Below are 27,997 nucleotides of genomic sequence, written 5' to 3'. Positions count from 1 at the left end.
TGAACCACAAAAGCACTGAAATAAGAAAGCTTTTTTTTTTTTTTTTTTTTTTTTTTTTTTGGTCATGGTAGGTCTAATTCTTACTTGTGTCTGAAAAGTCTATTTAATTCCTTAAAACTTCTATTTGGTGGGTTTTCTTTGAATTTTGGATGTCTGAAATGGTTTTTTTGTTTGTTTGTTTTTTGGTTTTTGGTTTTTTTTGAGATGGGGTCTCGCTCTGTTACCCAGGCTGGAGCGCAGTGGCGTGATCTTGGCTCACTGCAACCTCTGCCTTTCCAGTTCAAGTGATTTTCCTGCCTCAGCTTCCCAAGTAGCTGGGATTACAGGCACCCACTACCACACCCAGCATTTTTTTTCTTTTTTTTTTTTTTTTTTTTGGGGTAGAGGCAGGGTTTCACCATGTTGGCTAGGCTGATCTCGAACTCCTGACCTCAGGTGATCCACCTTCCTTGGCCTCCCAAAGTGCTGGGATTATAGGTGTGAGCCACTGCGCCTGGCCTGAAATGTACTTTTTGATTTAGTTTTGTAGTGTAAGAGGAATACAAATGAAAAAAAGACTAATAGATAAGGAGAACGAACAAAAGTCCATAGTGAAAAGTGCAAAACATTTCCACCTAAGAGAGTAAATTTTATTTGGTTTTAAAATAGACGGAAACGAAAAGAAATAGTAATCTTAAATTAGAAGTTCAAAAATCAGCTACAGGTTTCTGAAGTGATGCCTCAGCCTAAATTATCTGAACAAATGTGTAATCTATTCCAATTTCCTTCTTGAAAGACTTTTATTTTCATCTGCAAGGTCCTGAATGCCTGGGTACGATTTAAGCTCTGACATTAATAAGCATGCACAACACATGTAGATGTGGTCTTATTTATAAATAGGATCATAAGACTGCATGTCAGCTCTTTTAAAAATGTGAGGTCATGCCCACATAGCCCTTGTCACCTCTCCCGTGATTATCCCTGCAAGAATTTGGCCTTGCTAAGCGTCCTTTCCCTTACCTGTAATAAAAGTGTAATATTAATACCCACCCCATTGTGGGGTTACAAACTTATTATAAATGTATTTTTCCATATAAGGTTCTTAGAATAGTGTCCAATAAATGTTATTTATTGTTTAGCCAAGGAGGACTAAAGTTCAGCCCTTTATAAGAGAAGCTACTAGGAAGTCTATGAACCTTCATGCACCAACTGAGCCTCCAAGAGCAGAGTCCACCTGGATCTGAATAGGACACTTTGGTGTAATAATCTCCATCACAAACTAGGAAGTAGGAAGTGAATATTCATCTCTCCACATTTTACACATAGGAAACCATCTTAAAGAAGTTAGATTATTGAGTACAATGTCACATGGCTAACAGGAGACAGAGCTGAACTTGCCCACAGGTCTTCTGATTTCATGTCTTGCCAAATGAGAAAAACTCAGTCATGTTCCTTCAAATAAAATGTCATCAACTGTGAAACAGTAAGAAGGAGCTACTCTAGTGTTTGCCAATCAGTAGCAGTAGGCTCCTTTTCTTAGCAAAATTCAAGCAGGGCATAAATCTGGGCAAATATGACATCAGAGGTGGACATGAATAGTGACAAGTGCCTCCACATAAAACCGCCATTCAAATGATCCTGTTATCTTTTGCTAATCTGAAATTTAGTTGTATCAGATTTTTCCTGAAACAAACTGAAGTAACAACTGGGGCTTGTAGATCTTATTGTCATTGAGAGGATTTGCTGTCATATTAGTTATGTGAGTTAGTCTTAAATGTGAGGGTATGGACTTTGGAAATTCTGGATTGTTTTGACATACTAGTCTTGTTTTGGTTTGGCTTAATTTTTCTAGAATATCAGAAGCAAATTCAGATATAGCAGATACAAACAAGCTCAGTAATAATATTGACTTTATGATAAACATTTTTCTCTTTGCAATAATTTATTCAAGAAGGACTAATGAGTAAAGAAATATTTTCCTCGCTGGAGGATACCATATCTTTTACAGTGCTAAGTTGATCGCATCAATTATTATTTAATCTCTAATGATAATCGATATACAATTAATATAAGAAAATCAAACATTTGCTATATAATTCAGTTCTACAATGCCTCAGTCTCCCTTAAGAAGCTCGCTTATTTTCTTCCTAACAAAAAGTCATTTTATATGCTTCCATTGAGAATGCTACTAAGATGTTCAATCATTGGAAATTTTAATTTACCAGCTAATGTTGGTGAGATAAACCTTTCTTTAGATGATCAGTTTTGCCAAGAAAAATTACTGCTTCTATCTGATTGTGCAAGTAAAAATAAGTTGGTTGTATAGAACACAATGAAACTAACATATAAAAAGCAGTCAGCTATAATTTGTAGATTACTTTGTATGAATGAGCATTAAAGAATGAGCCAATATTGTGTTTGCAAATATCTCTCCACAGAAACAACAAATCTTTGCACTTTTTTCAGCATTGTATATTAATTTAGAATAATAAAAAATCCGCAATATTCAGATATCTGCTCTTTCTGTGTCATATTCTTTTCTCACATTTAATATTTTTGTCATAACCTTCCCCTGGGGTGACAATGGCATAATGAAAAAGAACATAAAATTAGAAAATCTCTTTACAGTAGCTATTCCTATCCTTTGGGAGTCAAGACATCCTTCTTTTCTTGTTTTCGTTTTATAACATGCACCCATTCCTAATTAGAGAACAGAACACTTTATATATATAAGTGCCTCCACATAAAACCGCCATTCAAATGATCCTGTTATCTTTAGCTAAACTGAAATTTAGTCGCATCAGGTATATATATTACACACACACACTTTTCAAGTTAATTAAGTAAAATTTAAATCACAGAATAACTTGTTGAAATATTAAATATAGTGGGATATCAGAAATCAATGATTGAGAATCAAGCACTTATATTCTAAAGATAGCGTAGACCAAATACCCCAAGTATACCTCTCACTCATTTCTCTGACTTCCCTTGGCATTCACCTTCTGGAGCATTAGAGAAAGAGTACAGCCTTTGCTAATCAAAATTGATTAAAGAGACTCTTGGCTGGTAAAGGCAGTTACTTTGGATGACTCACATCTTTCTGCTTGCACATGGCAAGGATTTGGCACGGTTTTTACAGTAAGACTGTTTCTGTCATCCCCAAGATTTTTGTTTTTCTTTTTAGAAATGTTAAGATTAATTCTGGAAAAAAATATATTATAGTTGTGTAACCACGTAAGGTAAGTCATTGATCAAGGGTAGTACTGCCCTTCTAATACTACTTAGGCTTTAAATATTCAATCTACCAAAGAATAGGAAATATTGCTACACTAATCTATTTACTTCATGTTAATAACAACTTCTGGGTGTTCTTCTTATCTGCATCCATTACTCCATGATAATGAGATGCTCCTGCTCTCAGAAGATATTATATGTGAAGGGTGGATGTTCCGTATGTAAAGGCACAAACACAGCTAAAACAAAAGCATTACATTTATTTTCAAAGTCATTATGTTAAGACCCTAGAATTACTGTTATTGCAAAGTTATGTTGGCTTTTGAGCAAAAAAATTGAGAAGTTATTCAACCTAGCCATCCCACTACTGAATAGTACATCACACATATCAGGAGAAAGATAAAGATCTTAAAGTTAACACATCACCACAGTTCTACATCCTTTTTAATTAATGGCATTATGTTTTAGTAGGTAGAGAGTGAAAACACTTTATAGGACTCAAAATATTTTCTGGCTTGATATTAAAGGCAACATGCAGCTTCCCATGTGAGTTCTCTACTCTTTCCTGAGAACCACCTGTAGACTTCTTTGACTTGTTTCATTAATTACAAACAAGGGAGTTTAACTTGTATCACTACCTAAACAATCAAGTTAAAAAGACAATTACTACTTTTTTTAATGTGAAAGTTTTGTTCAAGTTCACTCAGACAAAATAATTAGCTAAGAGAACATTTTTACTTTTCCACTCAGTAAGGCTAAGCCAAATTCCACTTAAGATTATCATATTTCTAGGCAAGCAAGAGTTCATAATTACCTAGCTTCACTCTTGTTAAGTCAAATCTTCCATATTCTTTTGGCATGTTTCAATAAGAAAGCCTCACTAAGGTAAAGGAAAAACTTTTTTTCCACATTTTATTCCTTCTAAACTATAAAGTAATTAGCAATATACTATGTATAAGCAGTAAATCCAAAAAATGAAAAAAATTAGAAAGTTATATAAAAATTGCTTTTTCTGATTTTATTTCATAGAGTTTAAGGAAAAAATTGGCCACTTATGACTTTCCTACATTAATCTGTTTATTAGGTTCTTTGCTCTCTTCTCCACACAGAGGGAGGTTTCATAAATGCATATTGACATGCCCACTGTAGGCTTGTGCGGAAAGGAGAATTAATCCTCCATTGTGTAGCAGTCAAGTCCTATTTAGTGGTTTGTCTGCTAAGATCAATACAGGGTCTCTAAGGCATAATGGCTGGCTCCTTTCACTCTTGCTAGACAAACAAATGCCCCTTTTAAAAAATCAGTTCACGAAAAAGAAAAATAAAAGGTTTTTCTAGGCATAACCAGCCCTGGCTAAAACTTTTCAATAGCCTAAGTTTGGATTTCAGTGCCACAGTCTTCATTTCTAGGCCCTTTTCCCTTCTCTAAATGTGACTGCTCTTCAGTCTCTCCCAATGAAAACCTGTCTTCAAGAAATAATTTGATATACATATTTAATCCCAAAGAGATGCCTGTATGAATTCAAAGTCTTAATGTGCTACAATTCTCAGGAATACAGCAGTCCCCCATTATCTGAGGGAGATATGCTCCAAGATCTCCAGTGGATGCCTCAATCCAAGGATGGTACTGAACTCAATATATTCTGTTTCTTTCTATACATATATATCTATGATAAAGTTTAATTTATAAGTTTGGCACAGTAAAAGATTAATAACACTAATTAATAATGAAATAGAAAAATTATAACTATATGTTTTAGCAAACATGGTTTTTCTCCCTCGTAATATCTCATTATACTCTACTCTTCTTCCTCAAGCGATGATGTGAGATGATAAAATGCCTACATCATGAGATGAAATGAGGTGACTAACACAGGCATTGTGACTTAGCATTAGGCTACTATTGACCTTCTAGCAATCATCCGAAGGAGGATCAAATGCTTCGAGTGATCCTGGATCATGGAACCATGACGATGTCAATGGTTTTATGTCAGGAGCAGACAATGTCGATGACTACTGGGCAGGCAGAGTATATAGTGTGGATACACAGAATAGAAGGTTAATTCATTATTCAGGCAGAACAAGTAGGGCAGAGTGACATTTCATCATTCTATTTAAAAGTGCACATCCTTTAAAACTTATGAATTGTTTATTTCTGGAATTTTCCATTCAATGTTTTTAAACCACAGTTGACACTGAGTAGCTGGAATTATGGAAAACAAAACAGTAGATAAGAGAGGACTACTGTGACTTTAACAAAGACAAGAATTCTTAGGCAGAATTAGTCTCTGTGGAATTTATGTAATACAGGTAGGCATTTGAGACATGGAGTTGAAAGCAAACCATCTCAGTATCGTCATAGACAGCAACTTACTCCACCTACTTGTAAGATTATCCTGCAGCAAAGAGTTGCCTGGACACCTCTTAAAAAACCACATCTCTTCTATTTACTGCTTGGCTAACTTCTTGTTGTTCCTCTAGATTCAGTTCAAATCTTGCCTCCTTATGGAAGTATTTCACAAGTACACTCAATTCCCAAGGAATCCTACCATCATTTCTATTATTGCGGTTATTACTCTCAAATGTTATTTTCTGTTTGTCTCTCTGTCTCCTAGAGGTCACTAACAGCAATGACTGCTGCTGTTAATTTGTGCCTTTCCACACTTAGCACAGTGTTTGGAGCATAATACCTTCTCCCTTCTCCCCACTGCACCAATATTACATAAGTGGTAGACAGCAACCAGGGCAGTCAGCTCATTCTCCCTTTCATCTTCTGTCCACCTGTTAATGGAAGGCATCCAGTAATGGTGGAGAGGGGCAGTGATAGGAAAGAGGCAGATGCGCTAAGAGTCAGAGGTGCCTCTTTTCACTTCCCCCAAAGATGTATTTCCTAAAGTCGAGAAGCATGAAATGTTTGAACAAATACATTTTACAATATCAATGTTTTGTTGAGTGGTTTCAAACTCTTCTAGAAGAAACAGTACAACACTTAACCTTTCCAAAGTGAGTTAATTGCACAATGATTGTTCCTTCAAAGTCAGAGTTTGGCCAACTACATACGGCCCACAGGTCAAATGTGGCCCATCTCCTGTTTTGGTACTGCTTACGGGCATAGAAGAGTGTTTGCATATTTAAATGGTTAGGAAATATCATATTTCTTGACATGCAAAATTAGTATAAAAATCAAATTTCAGTGTCCCTCCATAAGGTTTGATTGGATTACAGTGACTCTTGTTCATTTATGGATTATCTAGGCTTGTTTTTGCATTACAAAAGTAAAGTCAAGTAGTTGTGACAGAGGCAGTGCCGTTCTGCAAAGTCTAAAATGTTTGCCAGCTTGCTTGCCTTTTACAGAAAGAGTGCTCTAAATGGGCATATTAGGAACAGCGCAGGCACTCTAATCACATTATTTACAACACTTATAAAATAATTTAGAAACAATCGAGAGGAGAAAGATTCACTTAGGCTTGAAGAGAGTAAGCCATTGGGGCATTCCTCTTTAGGGTGAATAGCAGAGACATAAATGAGATAATTAACAATTGTTTTCAGGAGGAGTTAGATCCCATAGAGCAGGGAATGTAAACAATAGCCTTGGTTGTCTGGAAAGTGGAACAAAATACATCAAAATATTTAGAAAGCTGAGATAATAAGAGTTCAGTTATTTGTTTATTACTCTAACTTCTTTCCTTCACTGGAAGAGCCTTTTGGGGTGGTTCAATAAATTGAACCAAGTGTTCAATTTGTGATCAGCATCAAAGTTTCCAACTCACTATAGAAACTAGATACAGTTTTGAGAGAGGAAAGAAGGGAGGGAGAAAGAAGAAAGAAAAATATATTTGAGAGGATTATTTGCCTTTAGCTTTTACCATTTGCTTTAACTTATTTTTCACTTTTATATGTGGAAGTTCACGAATTTAAGTGTTCTTATCTAACCAGACAATTGTATTTGTATTTATAAAACCACTACCAAATGTTTCAGGGAATGTGCTTCTGCTGTTTCAAGTTTTAGCTTTGTTTTCTCATAATGAAAATCAACCACCATTGATCATGTAGTGACTGCTCTCAGAGGTTAGTGAAGTAGTGAAAACCCTAACAGGCTTTTACAACTACAAATAAATTATTATCATAACCCCTTATTAGTGGTAGAAACATCAAGTTGTCAAACAAATTCTATAAGAGTAGTCTAGCTATTCATGTAATGACACCTATAATGGAATCACTATGTTCTTTCTTGTATTTAATTTAAAGCACGCATTGTACATTTCCATTTTATTGCCAAAACTCTCATCTGTAATCTTACAATCTCCTTTAAACACAAGAATATTTTTCTTTATTTAAATTTATAACTAACAGCCAGGCTGTGACATGTTTAGCTATAGACTTTCATTAGCATGATAAAAAAAAAACACCAAAATAAAACAACAAGCAAAACAAATACTCCTGCAACAAAAAAGACTCATGAGCAATTGAACTTGGAATTGTATTCATTTTTAAAGGCAACTTGGTTTTACATTTATTCACCTGCCCTTAAAATATGGCTTTAATTTATTACTGATGGCATTTTCAGAGATCTGTTGAAGGATTTAACTCTGAAATGGTTTATTCTAATTAAGAGCTTCTTGCCAACACTTAGTCACCATGAGGCTTGGAAGCCCCAGGGACCAGCTTTTATTACACATTGTGCCCATTTCATACAAGTAGAACATTTTACAATAATCAGATCTAATTTACATCTTTATAATGTTCCCTCGTTTAACACTTTTTTTTCTCACTCTGTCAAAACAGATACTTTGGTTCTTTAGTTTGTTCTCCATTTTCAGTGGATTGAAATGCACAGCTTTGACAGAAACTAAAAAGCTTCAAGCCTACCCTAGAAGAAGGTCCATCTTACCCTTAGTTTTTAACATAGTAAGTCTGATTTGCTCGTGATCATTCAAAACACAGAGTGACATGACACAGGAAACTGCTTCCCATCAGTCTCACTACTGTGTTTCCAATCTGGATAAAATGCAATTTTCTGCTTTTGGGAGGGGGCGGGGCTGGAGACAAATAACAATATAACAGCTCTGCATCTGGTCCATAATGTTTTGGAACCAGGGTGGATCTTTGTAGTGAGCTGTGGTAAGGTGAGCAGAGCACAGCTTTAGGTGAAAAAGCCCTGGGTTCCTGTTTGGTTACGCCTCTTACTAGCGATCCAGATGCCAGCAGGCTGCATCTTCCAAGCTGGCTGGTCATCTGGTTTCCTGCCAGTTGTGCCAGTGGAAAGCACTGGCAGGAGATTGGAGAGGGGCTGGGGAAGGAGCCAGTGTATTTCTCCTCTTTCTTTGCATCTTCTAAGGCAGTTGCTCACACTACTTTGTGGATCTAGTATTTTCTGCATTGAAAGACTGTTTCAATGCAGTCTTTGAAAGAAAGTTCCAGCCTCCATGACACTCTGCCCTAAAACTGAAAAACTTCCTCCTCCCTTTGCCCTGCAGCCTCTTGCTGATGGCGGCTTCCTGCTGTTGCTAATTCCTGGGTTATCTTATGTGATGAGAGTTTTCTTCACTTAGTCCATTCTATTGTAAACACTTGATGTGATTTTTATTTGTCTGCTTAGACCCTGAATATGAGCAATACTATTTTAAAAGTAAGGTACTCTGTTTCACAATCCAACCTCATTTCCAGAAAATTAAGTGTAGAGAGGAGCACACAAAGAGATGTAAGAAAGTATGCATTTAATGTACTTAGAATGTGGGTTATATGCTGCATTTTAAAAAATGTTTTCTAGTATCAACATATTTTCACAAAATTTGTTTCCTCTTTCTCCTTAAAATGAAACCTGATGGAAATAATTTTTATGGAAAGTTCTTTTCTGTTGGTTTATGTTTAAGCAGGTGTACTTTTTGGGTCATCTTTTTGTTTTGTGTTGTTGATTTTTCTTAACTAGATAGAGTAAGAATATAACCACAGAGCATATTCATACAGAATTCTGACGAAGTAGAACTATAGAGGTAGAGTCATGGATTTTTTAAGATCCTTTTCATGTATATATTTTTTCTGGATATGCCTTAGTTTGTATAGTTAATAAGAAGAATGACTATTCAATCGGTGCTTTAATCTCCTTAGAAGAGGCAAAATAATCCAAACACAAATCCATAAATTTTACTCATTTAATTTTAGGAGATAAGTTTGTCTCACATTGATTGGAATAGAATCTTTCTTCTAAAACATATCTAATGTAAGCCTAAGTTCCCGGATTCTCATCAAAAGCAAAGTTTGTTTAAGGATATGGAAACTTTCTAGCTTAAATTGAACACTAGAATTTTAGTGGAAGTGCCTGGCTGTCTTTGGGAGGTTAAATCACATTTTCTCTTATCTCATTTCCTTTTATATTTAAACAGCTGTGACTATTTACAGGAAGCATCATCATATTAAATTATTTATACTTAAAGAACTTTGGAATCTTAGCAGGAAGAAGTCCCTGGTTAGTGACTAAGCAGAGAGGTGCACACATAAAGAAGAAACAAGATGATATGGTTTGGCTATGTCCCCACCCAAGTCTCATCTTGAATTGTAGCTCCCATAATTCCCACATGCTGTGGGAGGGACCCGGTAGGAGATAATTGAATCATGGGGTCAGTTTCCTCCATACTGTTCTCATGGTAGTGAATAAGTCTCTAGACAACTGACGATTTTATAAGGGGTTTCCCCTTTCACTTGGCCCTCACTCTGCCTTTGCCAGCTGCCATGTAAGACGTCCCTTTGCTCTTGCTTCATCTTCCTCCGTGATTGTGAGACCTCTCTAGCCAGGTGGAACTGTGAGTCAATTAAGCCTCCTTCCTTTATAAATTGTCCAGTCTTAGGTATGTCTTTATTAGCAGCATGAAAACAGACTAATACACAAGGCAAGCCCATGACCTGGCTGTATGAGTGGTAAGAAATGGCCCTATGGTGGTAAACTCCAAACTGGTCCTGTGTTTCCAACACAGGACAGGAGGAGCCCAGGCCCTACCTGGAGTGGTCAGTTGAGTGAGAACACCAGGCCTTTCATAGAACAGCCATTAGATCATGACAAGTATTTGGGAACAGGAATAATATGGGTATGGCCAGACCCACCAGGAGGGACACAACTTGTACTCACAGTACCATCATCTCAGTTGGACACTGCTGCTGCCAAAAAGGAGCCTAATTCTCTGCCCCAATAAAGAGGTCAAGTCTTATCTCCCAGGTATTTAGAATTTTGTGCATTCTCTTCTGTAACACTTAAGGAGTAGATAACAGGTGGCAAAATTATCAGGCCTTCTTGGGCAGAATTAGAAATAAGGTATGTATTAGGTCATTACTGGATAATCCATAGGTAATTTTAAAAGCACAGTCAAAAATAAAATAGGTAAATACAACTTAAAAATGCCATGAGACCTCTAATATCTAATGGATTTTAGGCTGTGTGGACTCAGATGGGGAAAAAAATCAAATTAAATAGCTGCACTTCTTGCTTTAAGGCTGCCTAACTGACATTCTCCCCTAAGACTGGTACTGCAGGCATACACCTGGGGACCAGCTTCTCTGTCTTCCCCTGGCAAGGCACTTAGGAGTCTTTGAATAGATTGTAAGCAATGAACAGTTTCAGGGGTGTCAGCAAGTGAGAGTGGTGGCTGGTTATAAAAAAACAGGCTTATCAACAGCCCTGTCAAAGTGGGGATTTATCTCTGTGCAAGGGATTTGGCTCCTTGGGTGACAGCCTGCAGGGCAGCAGCAGTGACTGGAACCATGCACCATGGGGAGTTTCATCCAACAGAGTTACCTTTCAAAGGCCACGAAGAGATGGAAGCAACAGCCGCAGGTAACTGAAGAAAGTCCCCAGAGTGAAAGCAGCCCTGAGAGTGTTGAAGATGAAACCTCTTGGGATGGAGAACCAAAACATGCATCTTAGGGAAGCTGGTGACATCAGCCCAAAGCCAAAATGATCAGGCATTCACTGGGACTTTGATTTACTTGATGGACTAATTTTTTTTTTTTCTACTGGAAGACAAACATGTCTCCCTCAATATACTCACAAGGTTTAGCCAAGAGGATCTTGTTAAGAAAAATAACTACCACATGATGGAATTTTCAGATAATTGCCAATGCTCACTATCTAAGATTAGTAGCAGCCAAGAGAAGAATAGATGGTTATGGAACAATTCAGCCATTTCACAGGATGATGGTGAGATTCAGAGAACAGAGTCTATATTTGTTCAAATTTCTGGATATTTGAGAGGACAAAGTCTGCCAAGTTGGAGTTATTTGTATTTTAAAATTATGGCCAAGCTGAGCATGGCGGTGGTGCATGCCTATCATCCCAGCTACTCTGGAGGCTGAGGCTGAAGGTTCCCTTGAGTCCGGCAGTTCTAGGCTGTAGTACACTATGACTATACCTGTCAACAGCCACTGCACTCCAGTCTGGGCAACATAGTGAGACCTCATCTCTTTAAAAAAATTAAAATTAAAATCAACAAATTCTTGCCAGATTTATAGATTCATGTTTGTTAAGTATGTGACCATGGAAAACAGGTAGAAACTGGAAAAGTGGCAGGTCTCACCACTTCTATTTTCATTTTAAATCATCTAGGTTAAAAATGGATTTCTCGATGTAAACGACGAGTTGATGGGTGCCGACGAGTTGATGGGTGCAGCACACCAACATGGCACAAGTATACATATGTAACAAACTTGCACGTTATGCACATGTACCCTAGAACTTAAAGTATAATTTTAAAAAAATGGATTTCTCTGAGTATAAAAAGCAGGAAGCATAAACAGTGTAGAACCAGATTATGCTGGGCGTTTTGTCTAAGTATTGGAGAGAAATTTAGAAAAATTGAGGTGGTGACATGATGTTGGACCTGGGGACAAATAAGAAATCTGGTTCAGAAAAAAAGAGGAGGAGACCTGTATCTCCCCTCACTCCCTGCCATATATATTATTTACCATCAGACCTTTCCCTGAAGGATTTATTTAAGCAATAAATATTTATTGACTTCCAATTATTTGCTCAGCACTGGACAAGGTCTGTGCTAGACCTGGGTTTAAAACAATGACATGATCCTTGACCTCAGCGAATTCATGATCTAGCAAGAGAAGATCAGCCTGTAAAAATCTAATTCTACTCTCTCAGTTGCAAGTAGCATTGAAGGCATAGCAAAGGGAGAGTGGATAATCTTATTGGATAGAGATAAAATTGTCAGGAAGTTTTTAAATAAGAATTGACATTTGAGCTTCATCAATGTAAATTGGAAATTACCCGAAGGATTTATGCAGTAGGAGTGCCAAGAGGAATATTCTGGAAAGAACAGTATTACAAGACATACAGAAATGGAAAGACATAGTACATTCCAGTAATAGAAAGTTATTTGTTCCAGTGAGAATATGGGGTGTATGTGGGTGAGCAGTGGAGGATGTCATAAAGAGCTGTGGTTATGCTAAGGAGCTTGGCTTTTTCCTGCAGGTGATAGAGAGACACTGAAGACTTTTATGCAGGAGAATGACATGACCAGACTCACAGATATGTGAGAGTGAAAGGATAGCTCCAGGCAACAAAGAGTAGGAACTCAAAGCAGAGGAAAATATTTCCGGGGACTCCACAGCTGGGAAAGCCAGTCCCTAGTGGGTTTTTTGTTTGTTTTTAATGTGTACCTCTCAGTAATCAGTTGTACATCTATTTTCATAACTTCTTTAAAAATCATAATTTTAGAAAATGAAGAATAAAGTGTTAAAAGCATGGCTCTGAAAAGCATACTTTGAAAATAAAATATTCTGTAAAGGAGACTATATAGTCTTTTACTCGTGGCATTCATTTAGGTAAAAAAACACTTCATTAGGATGTTAGGTCAAAATCACATGTTCCATTTATAACCTTTAAAGCCTTCCCATAATTATATAATAGGCTAAAAGCAAGAGGAAAAAAATAGGAACAGGAAAGAATTTGTTTTTTTAAAAAAAGCACAGCTAAAGAACGCAGTCAGTAAGCCCTGCTGAAATCTCACGTTAAGGGCTTAATGTATAAATGTTGAGAATGTTGAGTAGATGTGCTAAAATCATCTTAGTTCTTTCCTTGATTTTTTCTTTTCTATACACAAAACTTAATCCTTTAATTTCACGTAATTTTCACACTAAGGGTCCTAGTTAAGGATTTCTTATTTAAAATTGTGCCTTAGTGATATCTAGCATTACAGAAAATTACTTATCTTTGTAAAAGAAACACAAAATGCTGTCAGAATTATTTTTGCATCTTTTTGGAAATAACTTGAAAACAGATAATGTATGAAATTTGTGGGGTATGGGTCAACTATTTCCAGAGGAATAAGATGCCCAAAATATATCCTAAATATGGCATGTGTGCAGGCAAAGATAAGGAATCGGTACAGGCAATTTACTGGAAATACTTCTCTCGCTCTCAGCTTGTGAAAACCAGCAAAGACCTGGTTTGTTTCCAAACTTTCATTTAGGTTTTTATGCCCCCTAGTGGGTATTCTGTATTTCTGCAATTATAAAATAATGCTGATATTTTTCAGCAATTCCTTCGTGCATTGTGGGTTCAGACTCTTCATGTTGACAATATTTAACATTGATATTCCCGTAAGTATCTTAAGTATTCAAATTAAGAGTTTTAAACATTATTTGGGCTGTAACACTTTGGATAATTTAATAATAGCTGTGAAAACACTTTTCATGAAAACGCATATGAAAACATACAGTATCATGGAGTTCCCTGACTCCCTTGAATTTATCCACGCATTCCTTGACAGTGCATAGACTCCGAGGTAAAAATCTCTAATTAGGGTGTGGAATCCTCTAGTTTCCGCTTTCATTTAGTGGGCGCTAATTAAGATTATTAACGCTCTGAATAGTGGAAAGAGATTGTTTTAAATGCAGTGTTAAAAGAACAGTAGCTCATAATTTGGCTGAAACAGGAAATAATACAGAGTACTTTAAACAACTATATTACATTAGGTGATCCAAAAAAAAATGTTCTTGGGCTTTCCTGCAGAGGTGAGATCGTATAGGAATTGATTCTCCAGGCAAGAGAGGTAGAGACAAAATCAAGGCAACTTTTTAGGCAAATATCGATTTTAAAATGTCAAAGAGAAATCTGCCTATTGTGAAGTAATACCAGAGTCCCTCTGGCAAACAAGTTCAATACCACAAGCAGGTGTTATGTAACAACACTCAAAAAAAGGTCATTTGCTATTTGCAAACATTATAGCTACTATAAAAATCATCCATCAAACTGTGATCCTTCTAGAATATCAAGCTGATGGCAGAAAATCCATGAATAACATAGATACTCACCCTAAGGGGTAGAATTACTAGTTACAAAGTGATCCAGCTTCCAGGTCGGAATAAATTCTTTCTTAGACCTCTCAGACTAACACTCTGGTCAAAGAGAAAAATTCAAGGGATACATCAATAATTTAAATGCGCATAGATGTACACACATAATCAACTAACGGCTTTCACCGGGACATTATATACATGACTTACTTTCATCTAACTTTTTAAAGGATATCTGCTTTTCAAATACTTACACCCCAAATACTGATTCATGTCCTATATGAGTTTATTTTAATTATTGTAGTAGTTGAAATGCAGCCTTTTTTGAACCAGCAACTGCCCTACACAATGTACAGAATGCTCCTGAACTTCTGGGCACCTGCACAGGATCTGTTCATTCATTCTATTCCTTATACCTAGTAATTTACAATTTTTCCTTGTAAAAAATGAAAAAGAGAATGTGAGAGATTGAGTTACAGTAAGCATCAAGGTTTATTTTAAAATCAGCATTTTCTTCATGTTGTACAAGGATATCTTCTGTCTTCATGATTATTTATCAATTACATGACTTTGTTTTCTCTTTCAGTATGTGCGGGACATACTTTCAGAGGTGGAAAGTCATGCATTAGCTGTGGAGATTTGCCTTATATAACATTTGTACTCCATCAAATGAACATATATTTATACCCATCAAATAAAAAGAGAAAAAAATAGAAACTATGTGAATAGGACTAGGAAGCTAACAGTACTGTTTGAAGATGGTGTAAGAAAATTCAGGGGAATATTTCTCCATTTGAGATATAAAGACAGCCACATTTTAGTCAGGCAACTTCTGAAGAAATACTAAACAGGGAAAAATGTAGTAAGATATCAGTGAAATTTGGTTTATAATGAATTATGTTTTAAAATTATGTACATTTTCAATCTATCAATATTACCTGATAAATAGGAAGATGGATAGATGGATGAATGGATGCATTGTCTGCCTGAATTAATCAGATTTCACCAGATTTAGCATTAAGTAGAGTGCATGCCAGAATTCAAGAACTTTGCATGAAACTTTTCGATAATATTTGAGACTGAAATATTTAATAGCCAAAAATTAAATCTTTTCTGAGGAATTGGTCTTCCATCCAAAATAATCTTCAATATTTGGCAAAATATAAAATTTTAGCCAGTATTTTTGGGAAGTATGCAAATTTAGAATTAACATTTTTATGAAAAGGGCACTTCCACATTGTACCTTTTTAACTGATATAAGGAGGAAAGGGAGCGGTAAACATGAGGTCTGGCAGATATGTCCAGGGTGAAAAAAGAGCAGAAGGAAACTGGTGGCTCTACTGACATAGTAAATATAGGAGAAAGAAGGAAAACTTAGAAGCGGGGGAGAGTAGAAAGAGTATGGGGGGCCAGGCACGGTGGCTCACACTTGTAATCCCAGCACTTTGGGAGGCTGATCTTTGGATCACAGATCACAAAGTCAGGAGATCGAGACCATCCTGACCAACACGGTGAAACCCTGTCTCTACTAAAAATGCAAGAATTAGCTGGGTGTGGTGGCATGTGCCTATAATCCCAGCTACTCGGGAGGCTGAGGCACGAGAATTGCTTGAACCCAGGAGGCAGAGGTTGCAGTGAGCCGAGATGGCACCACTGCACTCCAGCGTGGCAACAGAGTGAGACTCCGTCTCAAAAAAAAAATAGAAAAGAAAGAGTAGTATGGAGAAAAGTTTCCTTTCAATTAACAAAGTTCAAGTTGCTGTATTATCTAAAATATTTGATAGTTATTCTCTCATGATATATTCTCTTGTTTCCTTCTCTTTTTTTTTTTTTTTTTTTAATTTTGAGGTGGAGTCTCGCTCTTGTTACCCAGGCTGGTGTGCAATGGTGCAATCTGGGCTCATTGCAACCTCTGCCTCCTGGGTTGAAGCAATTCTCCTGCCTCAACCTCCCAAATAGCTAGGATTACAGGCATGTGCCACCACGCCTGGCTAACTCTGTATTTGTAGTAGAGACGGGGGTTCTCCATGTTGGTCAGGCTGGTCTTGAACTCCTGACCTCAGATGATCCACCAGTCTCTGCCTCCCAAAGTGCTGGAATTATAGCTGTGAGCCATCGCACCCGGCCTCCTTCTTACTTTTCTGTGAATTCATTCTTTATCTTATTAGACTTTAGGGGCTCCTCATAGTCTTTTAATCAATCTTATTAAATACAGAAAAAATATATATATGAATATATACCCCACATATATGTCATGTTTCGGTGTAACTTTTTTTGGGAAATGATTTTTCAAAGACTGAATACATAATATAAAATTCTGAAGAAAAACAGAAAGAACGAAATAAATAATCCTACTGGGCTTAGCATAAATTTACAAATAAGGAGTCAGGAAAAATGAGATGTATTTTTTTATATTGAATGTAAGTAATAAAGTACCAACAGGAAACCAAGTTGCCTAGGATATAAATAATCATTAAAAAGTGGCAGTATTTTAGAAACACTTAAGCTTTCAATGATCATTTCACCACGGTAAGTGTCACTTCGCAATATAAGCTTTCTATTCTAAGCCTTTCCTCCACAGAATTTCAGAGAGATGTGATTCCTGAGGTGTATAATGCGGTTTTGCTTCTTGCTATGAGTTTGAATACTAGTTAGAAGATATTTTGTTAAACAAAGAAAAGCAGCTGGTTTTGCCAATGAGATATATCCCATCCCTAGCAGATTCTATGCTCAAATACAAGTTTGCAGATAAACATTACCCATTTTCATTTCTCCAGGTCACTCCTAAATGAGAAGAGAGACAAAATGAGTAATGTAAAAACAGACATGAATCATACTATATTTTTTGCTCTTCTCCAACATATTCAAATAGTGAGATACGCTTAAAATATTACAAATATCAACAGCAGTCAACTTTAAACTGGTAAAATGGAGCAGGGAGAAGGATAGAAGGAGTAATGTAAATTGTACCAAGGAGTATGAGGAAGCAGGCAGCTGGTGTTCCATGGGAACCAGCCAAGGGCTCAGGCTGTCCTTACATGAGAATTTGCAGGACAGCCTGGACTGTCTTAGCACCCCTGCCTGTTCTACTTCCTTGTACTCTCTTACTATCTCCTCTGCTTTAACTCACAACAGCAGAGCCTTGGAGACCATCCTAACTGGCTATAATGTGAGGAAACTCTGTGTCTCTACCCAAGAGTGTAAACGTGAGAGAAGATGTACCCATTGATGAACACTTCGTGCCCCCTTCCTCTTCTCACCATAATCATTGCAGTCCTGCTTAGTCCTTGCAAATACTCACCTGTGCTTTCTCAGTTGTGAAGGAATGTTGGATTATAAAACAAAGATGGTAGAGCTAAAAAATAAGTATTTTATTTTATGTCGATTACCACAGCTTTATGACACGAAGCTTCTCTTATGTATCTGAAACCTCTTTTCCCTTATGGATCCTACTAGACTGTGAATTTGCTGCCTTTCAACAAACTGGTGTATCTCCTTACTTTTTGTAATTTTCTCTAATAATTGCAACTATTCTGAGCTTGCCTATCCTATGACATAGTGAACCAAGAATACAAAAATTAAATAATAAATAATGACTTTTAAAAGTCTTTCAAGGGCAGGAGAAAGTATATGATGGATTCACTTAGCTATTTTATATATTGATATTTTAAAAGGCTTACTTCAATTACATGGACTCAGTACTTGTCTTCTTTAGCCATAATAAATAATTAAGTTTTTATTAAACATCAAATCTCTTTTTTAAAAGCCGTGTGTGTGTGTGTATGCGTGCGTGTACATGCGTGTGTGTGTGTGTCTGTGTGTGTGCCTTCTCTGGGGCCTACTGCATAATCAATGCAAAGGGGAAAAACACTGTGTATCAAATATGGCTGGACATTCAATGGGAACTGTGACAGATACATAATTTGTCTCATATGTACACAGCATTGTATAAAAAGGAGTTGACCTTCCAATCCCACTGACATATCTCTATAGTAAGAATTTCCCCAAGACTTTTAAAAATCATCTTCTAAATTCCTTTAGTTTTCACTGTTTCTTCACTAACATAACCTTTAGATTATAATTTAGCTTCCCAGATAGAAGGAGATCATGTTTTATATGAACACAGCATTCTGGTTCTTAGGTTATTATTTTTGTACTATAAATTAATACTGTCATTCTGGTGCCAAAGCCTTGTGGGAACTTTAGCTATGTTAAATTAGCTCAACTGCTGATCACCCACAAACACCAACAGGAATGAGTATCTGAGTCTTCAATGCAAAGGACCAGAGCTCAGAATAGGGTCACTAAATGTGGCACTAGATAGTATCACCTTCTGTCTCTCTCAAGTTTTTCTTCAGCCGATTCCTCTCCATCTCCATATTGACACACATATGTTTTCCCACAAAACAATGTTAGAGTGACTATTGCCTAGGCTACCTCTCAAGATACAATATAACCCCAAGTCCTCCTAAACTCCCTTGAGTATGGATTCTAGTATGTGAGTTCCTTCGAGCCCTGTCTCTCAGGATTACACTCTCTGAGCATTGAGCTCTCCAAAGCCCCAGAATGAGCGTGGAATAGTTGGAGCTCAGACACAGCTGGGTAACTTCTGCAACAATAAGATGGAAAGAACTCCTCCTTGTCCCCTGCCCCAGGAGTGCACTCTTAGACAGTCTCCATCAGTAAAGAAGAGAAAATGTATTCATTCAAGTAGGAGCTGGCCTTATGCTCACAAAACACAAAGTAGAACAGCTCCTGCTTTAGCAAGTTTACATTCTAATGTCAGTAGGATGGATGAGGAGTGAAAAAATAGATCAATAAATAAGAAAATGTTACTTGTTAATAAGTACTCTGAAGATAATCAAATGAGGAAATGTTATAGAGAATGATTAGGGAAGACAGTAAGACTACTGTGAATTAGGTGGCCAGAAAATCACTTGGATGGAGACATTTAAATGACACCCTGAATAATCACCATCTGGGGGCTGCACACAAAACAGAAGGCCAGATGGCCAGTGTGGCCAGAGGCCAGTGAGCTTGGTGAAAGGTGGTGTAAAATATAGGCAGGAACTAAATGAGGTAGGCCCTTGGAGGCAAAACTGAGGAGTTTGGATTTATTTCAGTTTCAAGTCCATTTCAGGGTTTAAACAACATAGCAGTTGTCTAATCTCCATTTCTAAAACCAAAATTCTGGCTGCTATGTTGGTATGAATTGTAAAGTGGTAAATGTAGAAAAGAGAGTCAGGTAAGAAGCTATATCTATGGCTCTGGCAAGAAATGACCATGGTTTGGTTTACTGTCATAAAGAGGCTTGAATGGGATACAATTTGGTGTGCCCAGAGACAACAAGACCAGCTAAGAGATGAAATGTTGATACTGGCAATTACGTTGATGGCTCTTCCAGTTTTGGTATGAACAACTGCATGGTGGTGGTTCTGTTTAATTATAGGTGGCAGACTTGTGGGAGGAAAAGATTTGAGAGAGGCAGAGGAAGCTAGGGAAATAAGAGTTCCATTTTGTCTGATTTAAATTTTAACGGGTTCTTAGGCATCCAGGGGTAGAAACAATCAGACCAGACCACTCGAGATGTGAATCTGGTTTTCAGGAGAGACATCATGGCTGTCAATATAAGTCAGAGCGTCAGCTGCGTAGAGCTAGTTTTAAGATATGAGATTGGACAAAGTCACATAGGAAGTGGGTTTATATGGAGAAGATAAGAGGACTGAAGACGGAGACCTAAAGTACTCTAAGGTTTAGAAATCAGATAAGGGGAAAGGAGGCAGAAAAAAAAGATGGAGAAGTGGTAGCCAATGAGGTAGAAGGGAGAATAAGAATATTTGCTAATACTAAAGCCAAGAATAAAAGGAATCGTTCAAGGAGAGAATAGTCAACTAATAAGCTACAAATGAGAGACTGAGTTAGATTTTTATGGAGAAATGGCCATTAGATTTCACAAGTGAAGGTTAATGGGGGCCTTGAAAAGTTTATTTTTTAAATGATGACATCTGGTGAAAGGAATGTGATGTGCTACTTTTTCTACTTAAATTTCATAACCAACTAAATGTTGAAAAAAAACTAAGTGGAAAATTGTGTTATCCAGACTATAAATTTCAGCATAGAATTATTGAGTATTAAATAAATGTAAAGAACTATGTCACGGCGTATAAAGGAAAAATTGAAGAGCTATCATTACATCATCTGACTTAACATATTTTCCAATCAAAAAGATTCCTTAATGTTAGAATCATTTTCTACAAGGTTGAAAGGTAATTTTTATATTCAGATATTTATAATTTCTGACATTAACATCTGAAGCCATGTATATTGTAGTCACAAAGTAGAAATAGACATGTCTAAAAAATCATTTGACTTAAAGCAAAAAATTATTAGTTTCAGGTAGAAATGTCTTTCTGTGACTTAAAACAATATATGTATTTTTTTTTCATTAACTCAGGTATGGTGACATGGTGCCAAAAACCATAGCAGGGAAGATTTTTGGTTCTATCTGTTCGCTGAGTGGGGTCTTGGTCATTGCTCTACCCGTTCCGGTGATTGTATCGAACTTCAGTCGTATCTACCACCAGAATCAACGAGCAGACAAACGAAGGGCACAGAAGGTGCGTATTCAGCTCTATGCAACCATAGTTTAGCACTTCCCACTTTTTATAATGAGCTTTAGTATTTCTTAACGGTTATTCAGTGCTCTGGATTGGTCAGTATGTGCATCAATCAGGACCGAGTAGGTTATTCTACACTAAAAAGAAGCCTAACATCTCAGGGGCTTAAAACAATAAGCAATATTTCTGAATCATGCTACAAGTCCATTACTTGTCCAGAGAATAGAGAGTCCATCTTGACAGTGTGCTTCTGCAGTCTCCAGGAGGAGTAAAGGGCACGATGAATCACACACTGCTTCCTAATGCCCCTCCTGGAAGTGGTTTGAGTCACTTTCTCGTCTATTGCATTAACTAAAGCAAATCACACAGCAGTGTCTAATTTCGAAGTGGGCAGGAAAATACAATTCTACTATGGGGCCAGAAGCAGAAAATAAGAAATATTTGATGAGCAGCACTAATGACAGTAGCAAAATCAGAAACAGATTCTTGGCAAATTTTATTAAAATCAGATTTCTAGGTCTGATTCACTGAGTCTGTATCTATTAAGGGTCAAGCTGGTTCTAGTAGATGAGGGTTATTAAAGGGCACCAAAATGTGTCTCAGATATTTTACATAGTTGACACAGGAAGTAATCTGATCATCTGTAGCTGAGTTTTATTCTCGTCCTAGCAGCTTACCATTTGTTTGAACTTCATGCCAGGTAATTAATCCCTCAAGAATAAGCATAGTGTACACTCAACTATAAAATGGAGAAAATAATAAACAGTAAGATTAAGATTATATACAAGTATATGTAAATTTATATAACCACATCATATTATAAATATTTAATGTTTACTTGTGGTTTATATGTGCCAGACATTAGCCTAACGTTTTTCACAAAAGAATTCATATGTTAAAAGACAAACCTTAGCCAAATTAAATTGAAAACTTTAATTGAGCAAAGAACAATTCATGAATTGGGCAGCCTTTCAAGCCAGAGTAAGCACAGAAATTCCAGCACAGCCACATGATAGAAAAAGATTTACAGGCAGTAAAAGGAAAGTGACAATCAGAAAACAAAAGTGAGGTACAGAAACAGTTGTAATGATTATAGCTCAGCGTTTGCCTTATTTGAACACCATTGGAGCAGTTGGCCCCCTTTGATTGGCCAAAACTCAGTGGTTGGCACAGAGTGGGTTACAGTCTGTTTACTCCTCCATTTAAGGTACAGTTCACTATGCATAGAGAAACCTTTAGGCTAAATTTAAAATATGTAAGGAGGCAACTTTAGGCTAAACTTGAGTCAACACATACAACCTTCACGAAAACTCTAGCAGTTAGTTACCATTATTATCCTCATTTTATAGATGGGAATTCTCCAGTATTCCCAAATTAAGCAATTGTAAGGTCACATACCTGTTCAGTTGGAGATCCACCACTCCATCCAAACTAGTCTGGCTCCCAGGCTCATACACACAAACACTATGATAAGGTGCCTCTCAGAAAAGCTATGAAATGTTATCATACTTCCCTTCCCCAATCCTTGTCAAAATAGTCACCTTGAGAGGCAGGGCCCTTGTTGCTTAGAAACAATCTTGGAAATCTCTTCTGTAGTTTCCTTTGGGCTTATGGCACTGTATTTCCAGTATTCTTCATGGTCATTATATCTTTGTCCTTTAAGGATAGATTCATTTTTTAAAAAACATCCAAAACCATTCATAATCGCGACTAAAGTGGATGCACAACCTGGGTGATGTGTCATAACTACAAAATACCATGAGAGGCTTTGGTGTAGTTATTCACTGGCTTTGTAGGTAATTCCAGAACAGGATCTTAAACACGCATATGAACAATGTCAGCCTCTTAAGTAAAGTATACAATCTCATGAAGTAAGTCTTTGGAAAGTTCTAGTTAATCAGTGTGGCCACACAGCATATTTGTCCAGAGAACTAATTTATGCCCTTTGTCAAAGATCTTCCTTTAGCAAAGAATCACTTTTCCAAGTCCTGTAGTTACTTGCTTTATGGAACTCTTCATTTTTGGACGAATGCCTAGTCTTTAATTATTACAGAGAAGAGTTAGAAATAGTCCAGTCAACATGGATATAGAGAACTGATCATCTAATGAATAGGGAGGAGTAGAAAAAGGCACCCTCTGGACAGTTGTAGTCTTATGTAGGGAATACATACCCTTGGCAAGCAGAGGTAAAGGGGTTTCAGCCACAACTGACCCCACCACCAAGGACCTTCAAGCACCACAGTCGTGACACTGCCCATACAGTCCAGTCCCTCCACTGGGTACAATTGCTCATTGTCTAAAGAAACAGGATCCTACCAAAAGTTTAACTTTCAACCACCCATCAATCTCCATTCTAGACATTTCTCCTTTGGTATAAGAGCCAACTATATGAAAACTATAGGAAGCACAAATCTAAATTTCTGATAAACCAATTTCCCAAATACCTGTATTTCTTCAGAGTTTGTCATCTGCAACAAAAAAATCAATAAAGAAAACCTTAGAGTATTTTAGAAGCCTTTTGGTCTACTAAATATTAAATACTAAAATACCTTTAGAAATCAAAAGTAAGTAATGTGACATTCTAAAAGTACACTAATTGAAAAGTATATTTTGTGAATGCTTTTAGGAATCTTTAAAATATTTGCTATATTTTTAGTTTCTGCCATAATGCAATGAATTTTACAAAGTTTTACTATTAGAAAAATTAGATTAATAAAGTCAAATATAATAACCAAGTATAATATGTCCAGTATGTAGACTGTGACCAATAAACTGAACATAATCTTCTAAGAAAGAACAGTTTGGATATGAACTAAATAAGTTACCAAAGGATGTTTCCTATTTTCCTTCCCAAGAGATTAGGGGGGGGAAAAAAAAACAGAACAAATGCCCATTAGGCTAAGACAGTTTAAATTTATCTGGGACTGGGCTATGTGCCAAATATTAAAGTTATGCAAAAATAACCAACTAATTCAGTCAAGTAAACATTCAATTCAGTAAAAACATCAGTCCAACAAATAAAAGTAATGTTACAAAATGGTTTTTTTAGACCATATTTTTGTTGTTTAATTCAATTGCCACGTCAAGACCAAGCAAAAGCACGAAATAGACACAGTATTAATTTGAGAACACTCCCATCATCACCATCAGAAATACTTTCCTTCTTCTAGGTTCTTCCATTTGCAATACTCTTCCTGCTTTTGCTACCCGCTCCTGCTGTTTACAGGGAATACATCGTTTACCCCATTTCTATCAATCATTGATAAAGTCTTAACTAAATCCCAGCCCTTTTTCTGCTTAGCCCTGCCATCTCCAGGATTAACCAAGTTCTGGACCTAGGAATATTGCACTGTCTGCTACTGACTTCTTTCCTCTCTTTTTATTATTGTTTGGTACTAACTTGTCTCATTTCTAGCACATACTGACATGCTGGTGGATATAGGCCTAAACTGTGACACCTCTCCTCCACTCTCACCCTTGGTAATTGTATTTTAATAGATTTATTGATTCTCTTAGTTAGTCTATAAATATTTACTGAGTAGAATGTATTAGCCAAAATAAAGCTAGATTAATGCAATGACAAGGGGAAGGTTGATATTTTGAAGCAGCTCATTTAAAATATGGATCACATCACCTAATCATCTGCATACTCACAGGCTAACCTGTGAGTAATTATCACATAATAATCATAGTAGTAATTATAGTTATAATTTAATAATACAAATTGCAACAACAAAACCCCTCACTAGTTTCTAGAATGTCCCAGGTGTTTTATATCTGTTTTTTGTAACATTCACAATCAACTTGCAAAGGAAGTATACTATTTCCATTTTACAGATAACTTGCTCATGCTCACAAACCTAGTGATTAAAGTCCAAGGCAAAAAAAGTCTAGTATTATTTGAACTATTAATGTTTTAGGATATTCCTATAGATAATTCTAAATGCAGTGAGAAGTTTAGAATCAATGAGCCAATGTATGGTGTAATATTTTTAATTTTCACATTAAAATTCTCACATTGACTTAGAAAGGTACTAACCATATGTAATCTGCCATTTATCATACCCTGCTAGGGTGGTTTTCAAAGTTTAGAATCATCTGAAAAAGAAAAAAAAAAAAAAAAAGATTGTTGAGCCCTACTCCCAAAACATCAGACTCTGTAGTTTTGGGTTAGAACCTGAACATTTGCTAATAAATTCCCAGGTGATGCTGATATTGCCATTTGGGAGACCACATTTTGAGAACCACTGCCTAGTACATTCAGCAATGTCCAAATGAAAGATTTTTTTTTAAGTAGAATAATGAAAAAGCAAGAAATAACTACTTGCTAGAACCTGAGAGTAATCTCTTAGGCTATCTACTATTAAAAACAAAAATTACGCAGCTCCTAATTCCACCCAAGAATTTGGTCACGGATGCCCTCCTATATTCTCTTTCAGTTCTCACCCCTTCCAACATGGAATCCTCTTGCAGACCTCTCTTTGCTTAGCCTCTTCCACTGACCCAAATCCCAGCCTTTTTCTGCTTAGCCCTGCCATCTCCAGGAATAACCAAGTTCTGGACCTAGGAATATTGCACTGTCTGCCACTGACTTCTTTCCTCTCTTTTTATTGTTGTTTGGTGCTAACTTGTCTCATTTCTAGCACAGTTATTTTTTCTTAGCAAGTAAAAAGATTCCAATAAATGTCTTAAACTTCTAAGAGATGATAAAGTTTAATATGCTACCTCCACCTGAGGCATTTTACTAACCTTTAAATGAAAGAAACAACTGTAAGCAAAATTTCCAGAATGCATGTTACAGAGAGTGTGGGGGCAAGCATTTGAGGAGTAAGGAATTACCAAAGAGAAACACCTTCTTTACCTCACTTTTAAGGCTGCCGAGGATACCTTTATTTTTCAAAATATTTTGTGATTTGGTAACAAGATGGCCCAATAACTTCCTTTAATCTACCTCATACCTCATCTAGAAATGACTGACGATGTAAGGAAATCAGTGTCTCGGCCGTGTTTGGCTTATAGATCCTTCTCAGATTGACTTCCACCATCTGTTCCACACATACACTGTAAAGTTTATGTCACTTGGTGTAATTAAAAAACAATCTACTTGATAAAACCCATTGTGTTCCACGGCATTCTAACCTGTACTTCACAATACAAGATTTCTATGTCAAATTAGTTTGAGGAAACTTGCAGACTATGTATCCCTGTTCTCCTCACAGTAATCATCCACAATGTCATATGTTGTGAGGAACCCAAGAGCAAAGAAACCTTTTTAACACCTCAGCATTTCCCAGCCTTTTCTTGACCACAGAATCAGTCCTTTGCTTCATCTGTTTGATTTAGATTTTACTTTTGACACTTACGAATTCCTTGGAACCAACTTTGAGAAATCCTGCTAAGATTAGATGATTAGACAAAAACTGCAGCTATGAAGAATCAGGATGCATAGGAAGAATATGTTTATGAGACAGACAACTTTTCTCCAAACACTATCACCATTTAAGGCAAATAAATTATTTGAAAATAACTATAATGCTTTTTTTACACTGAAAATGTAAACCTTGCTTTAATTAAAATTTAAGAAGTCTCCTACTTTTCATACAGCTAAGATAAAGTACTTACTGAAACTTTTCTCTAACTTCCATATTATTTGCTGATACTTTGCCGTGCCAGAAGTTGTATGTTCTAAAAGGGTCAGGGGTAAGAGACTGAAAGGAATACATTTGTTTTTACCAGCAGATGGCTTTCTTTTAACCTCCCAATTACTTAATCGGCGCTGCCAAGATTGTCATACTGAGAGGGTCAGAAGTAAAATGATTTTCTAAAATATCTTTGTAAAATAATTTCCCTCAATTACCGGCTGGAACCAAAGAGATAATCACAAGTCATAAAGGCTAGTATTCAACAGGCATTTGTTGTGGTGCCCCACAAGACCAATTAAACCAATTAACTCCTATGGAATTGTAGTCGGGTCAAAGAAAAGCCATGATTGAAATTGAGATGGGAAGTTATTTTTCTAACACAGTGCATGACTTAGCATAAATGGATAGTCTGTCTCTAAAGCAACTTCTTTTTTGTCCCTAAGCGCAGAACTACTTCTACAGTAGTGTTTTCCACCATATGTAGGCTTACCATTACATGATGAGAAATATATGTCATTTTATTTTGCTGGACAGTATTTTTGGTTGAGGTATATGTTTCCTTAATAAAAGAAAACAGTATCACCCAATGCTGCTGCTGAATGCTTAGAGAATGAAGGGAGGGAGGAAGGAAGGAGTCGGGAGTCTGGAGTAGAAAGGCAATGAATGTTCCAGGAGACTAAAAAGACTTTAAGACTGAAATTTCAACAATAATCCCTTTTTGGAAACAAATATATGAATTGCTTATTTCTGAATTATTAGGCTAATTCTGAGTCATTTCCAAGTGTCCTTGTCACTTGCTATTGTTTTACTGCGTCTGGTCTGAAATCCTGAAATTGCTGCCCAACTTTTGAAGTTAAAAATTTTCTACCTTCCAACTTCATTCTCTACTATTGTGTTAGTATTTTGAGTGATCTAAACATTATGTTTCCAACAAAGAGTGAAATTTGTCTAATTTTCTCATCATTTATAAGCATGATCTTTGTACAAAGTATATTATTTTAACCTGGAGTCAGCACACAGGAAGAATAAATTTAGGAAGGAAGGGAGGAAGGGTGGTGTTAAAGACAGATGATATCTTAATGCGATTTTGAGAACTTCAAACATCTCAGTGCTACTCTCAAATGATACGTGTGAAAGGCATCTTGGTACAATAACTTTGGAGGGAAATTTGGTAAGACTTTACAAAAGAAAACACACACACACACACACACACACACGCACTCTCTTTGG

At 36.6% G+C, this 27,997-nt stretch overlaps 1 protein-coding gene and 1 long non-coding RNA gene across 3 annotated transcripts in view; one reads left to right on the top strand and one right to left on the bottom strand.

Annotated features, from left to right (window-relative positions):
• LOC126951187 (uncharacterized) overlaps positions 1–26,113 on the bottom strand; it is a 43,250-nt gene extending 17,137 nt beyond the window's left edge. Inside the window, exons 1-3 of one of the 2 annotated variants that reach the window (XR_007724378.1) lie at positions 25,165–26,113; positions 23,570–23,593; positions 14,527–22,781 (exon numbers count right to left, since the gene is read on the bottom strand). This is a non-coding gene — a long non-coding RNA (uncharacterized LOC126951187). Of the gene's footprint in view, positions 1–14,526; positions 23,594–25,164 lie in introns of both variants that reach the window. The other variant, XR_007724377.1, reaches the window with a different exon arrangement.
• Positions 1–27,997, top strand: part of KCND2 (potassium voltage-gated channel subfamily D member 2) — a 492,852-nt gene that overhangs the window by 456,486 nt on the left and 8,369 nt on the right. Inside the window, exon 2 of the mRNA XM_050785086.1 lies at positions 20,963–21,125. Within this exon, the coding sequence (XP_050641043.1) occupies positions 20,963–21,125 (163 nt within the window). The remainder of the gene's footprint in view (positions 1–20,962; positions 21,126–27,997) is intronic.

This window comes from Macaca thibetana, chromosome 3 (genome assembly GCF_024542745.1).
Source record: "Macaca thibetana thibetana isolate TM-01 chromosome 3, ASM2454274v1, whole genome shotgun sequence".
Lineage (NCBI taxonomy): Eukaryota > Metazoa > Chordata > Mammalia > Primates > Cercopithecidae > Macaca > Macaca thibetana.
The sequence above is the reverse complement of the archived record's forward strand: the minus strand, read 5'-3'. Positions and strand labels throughout refer to the sequence as shown.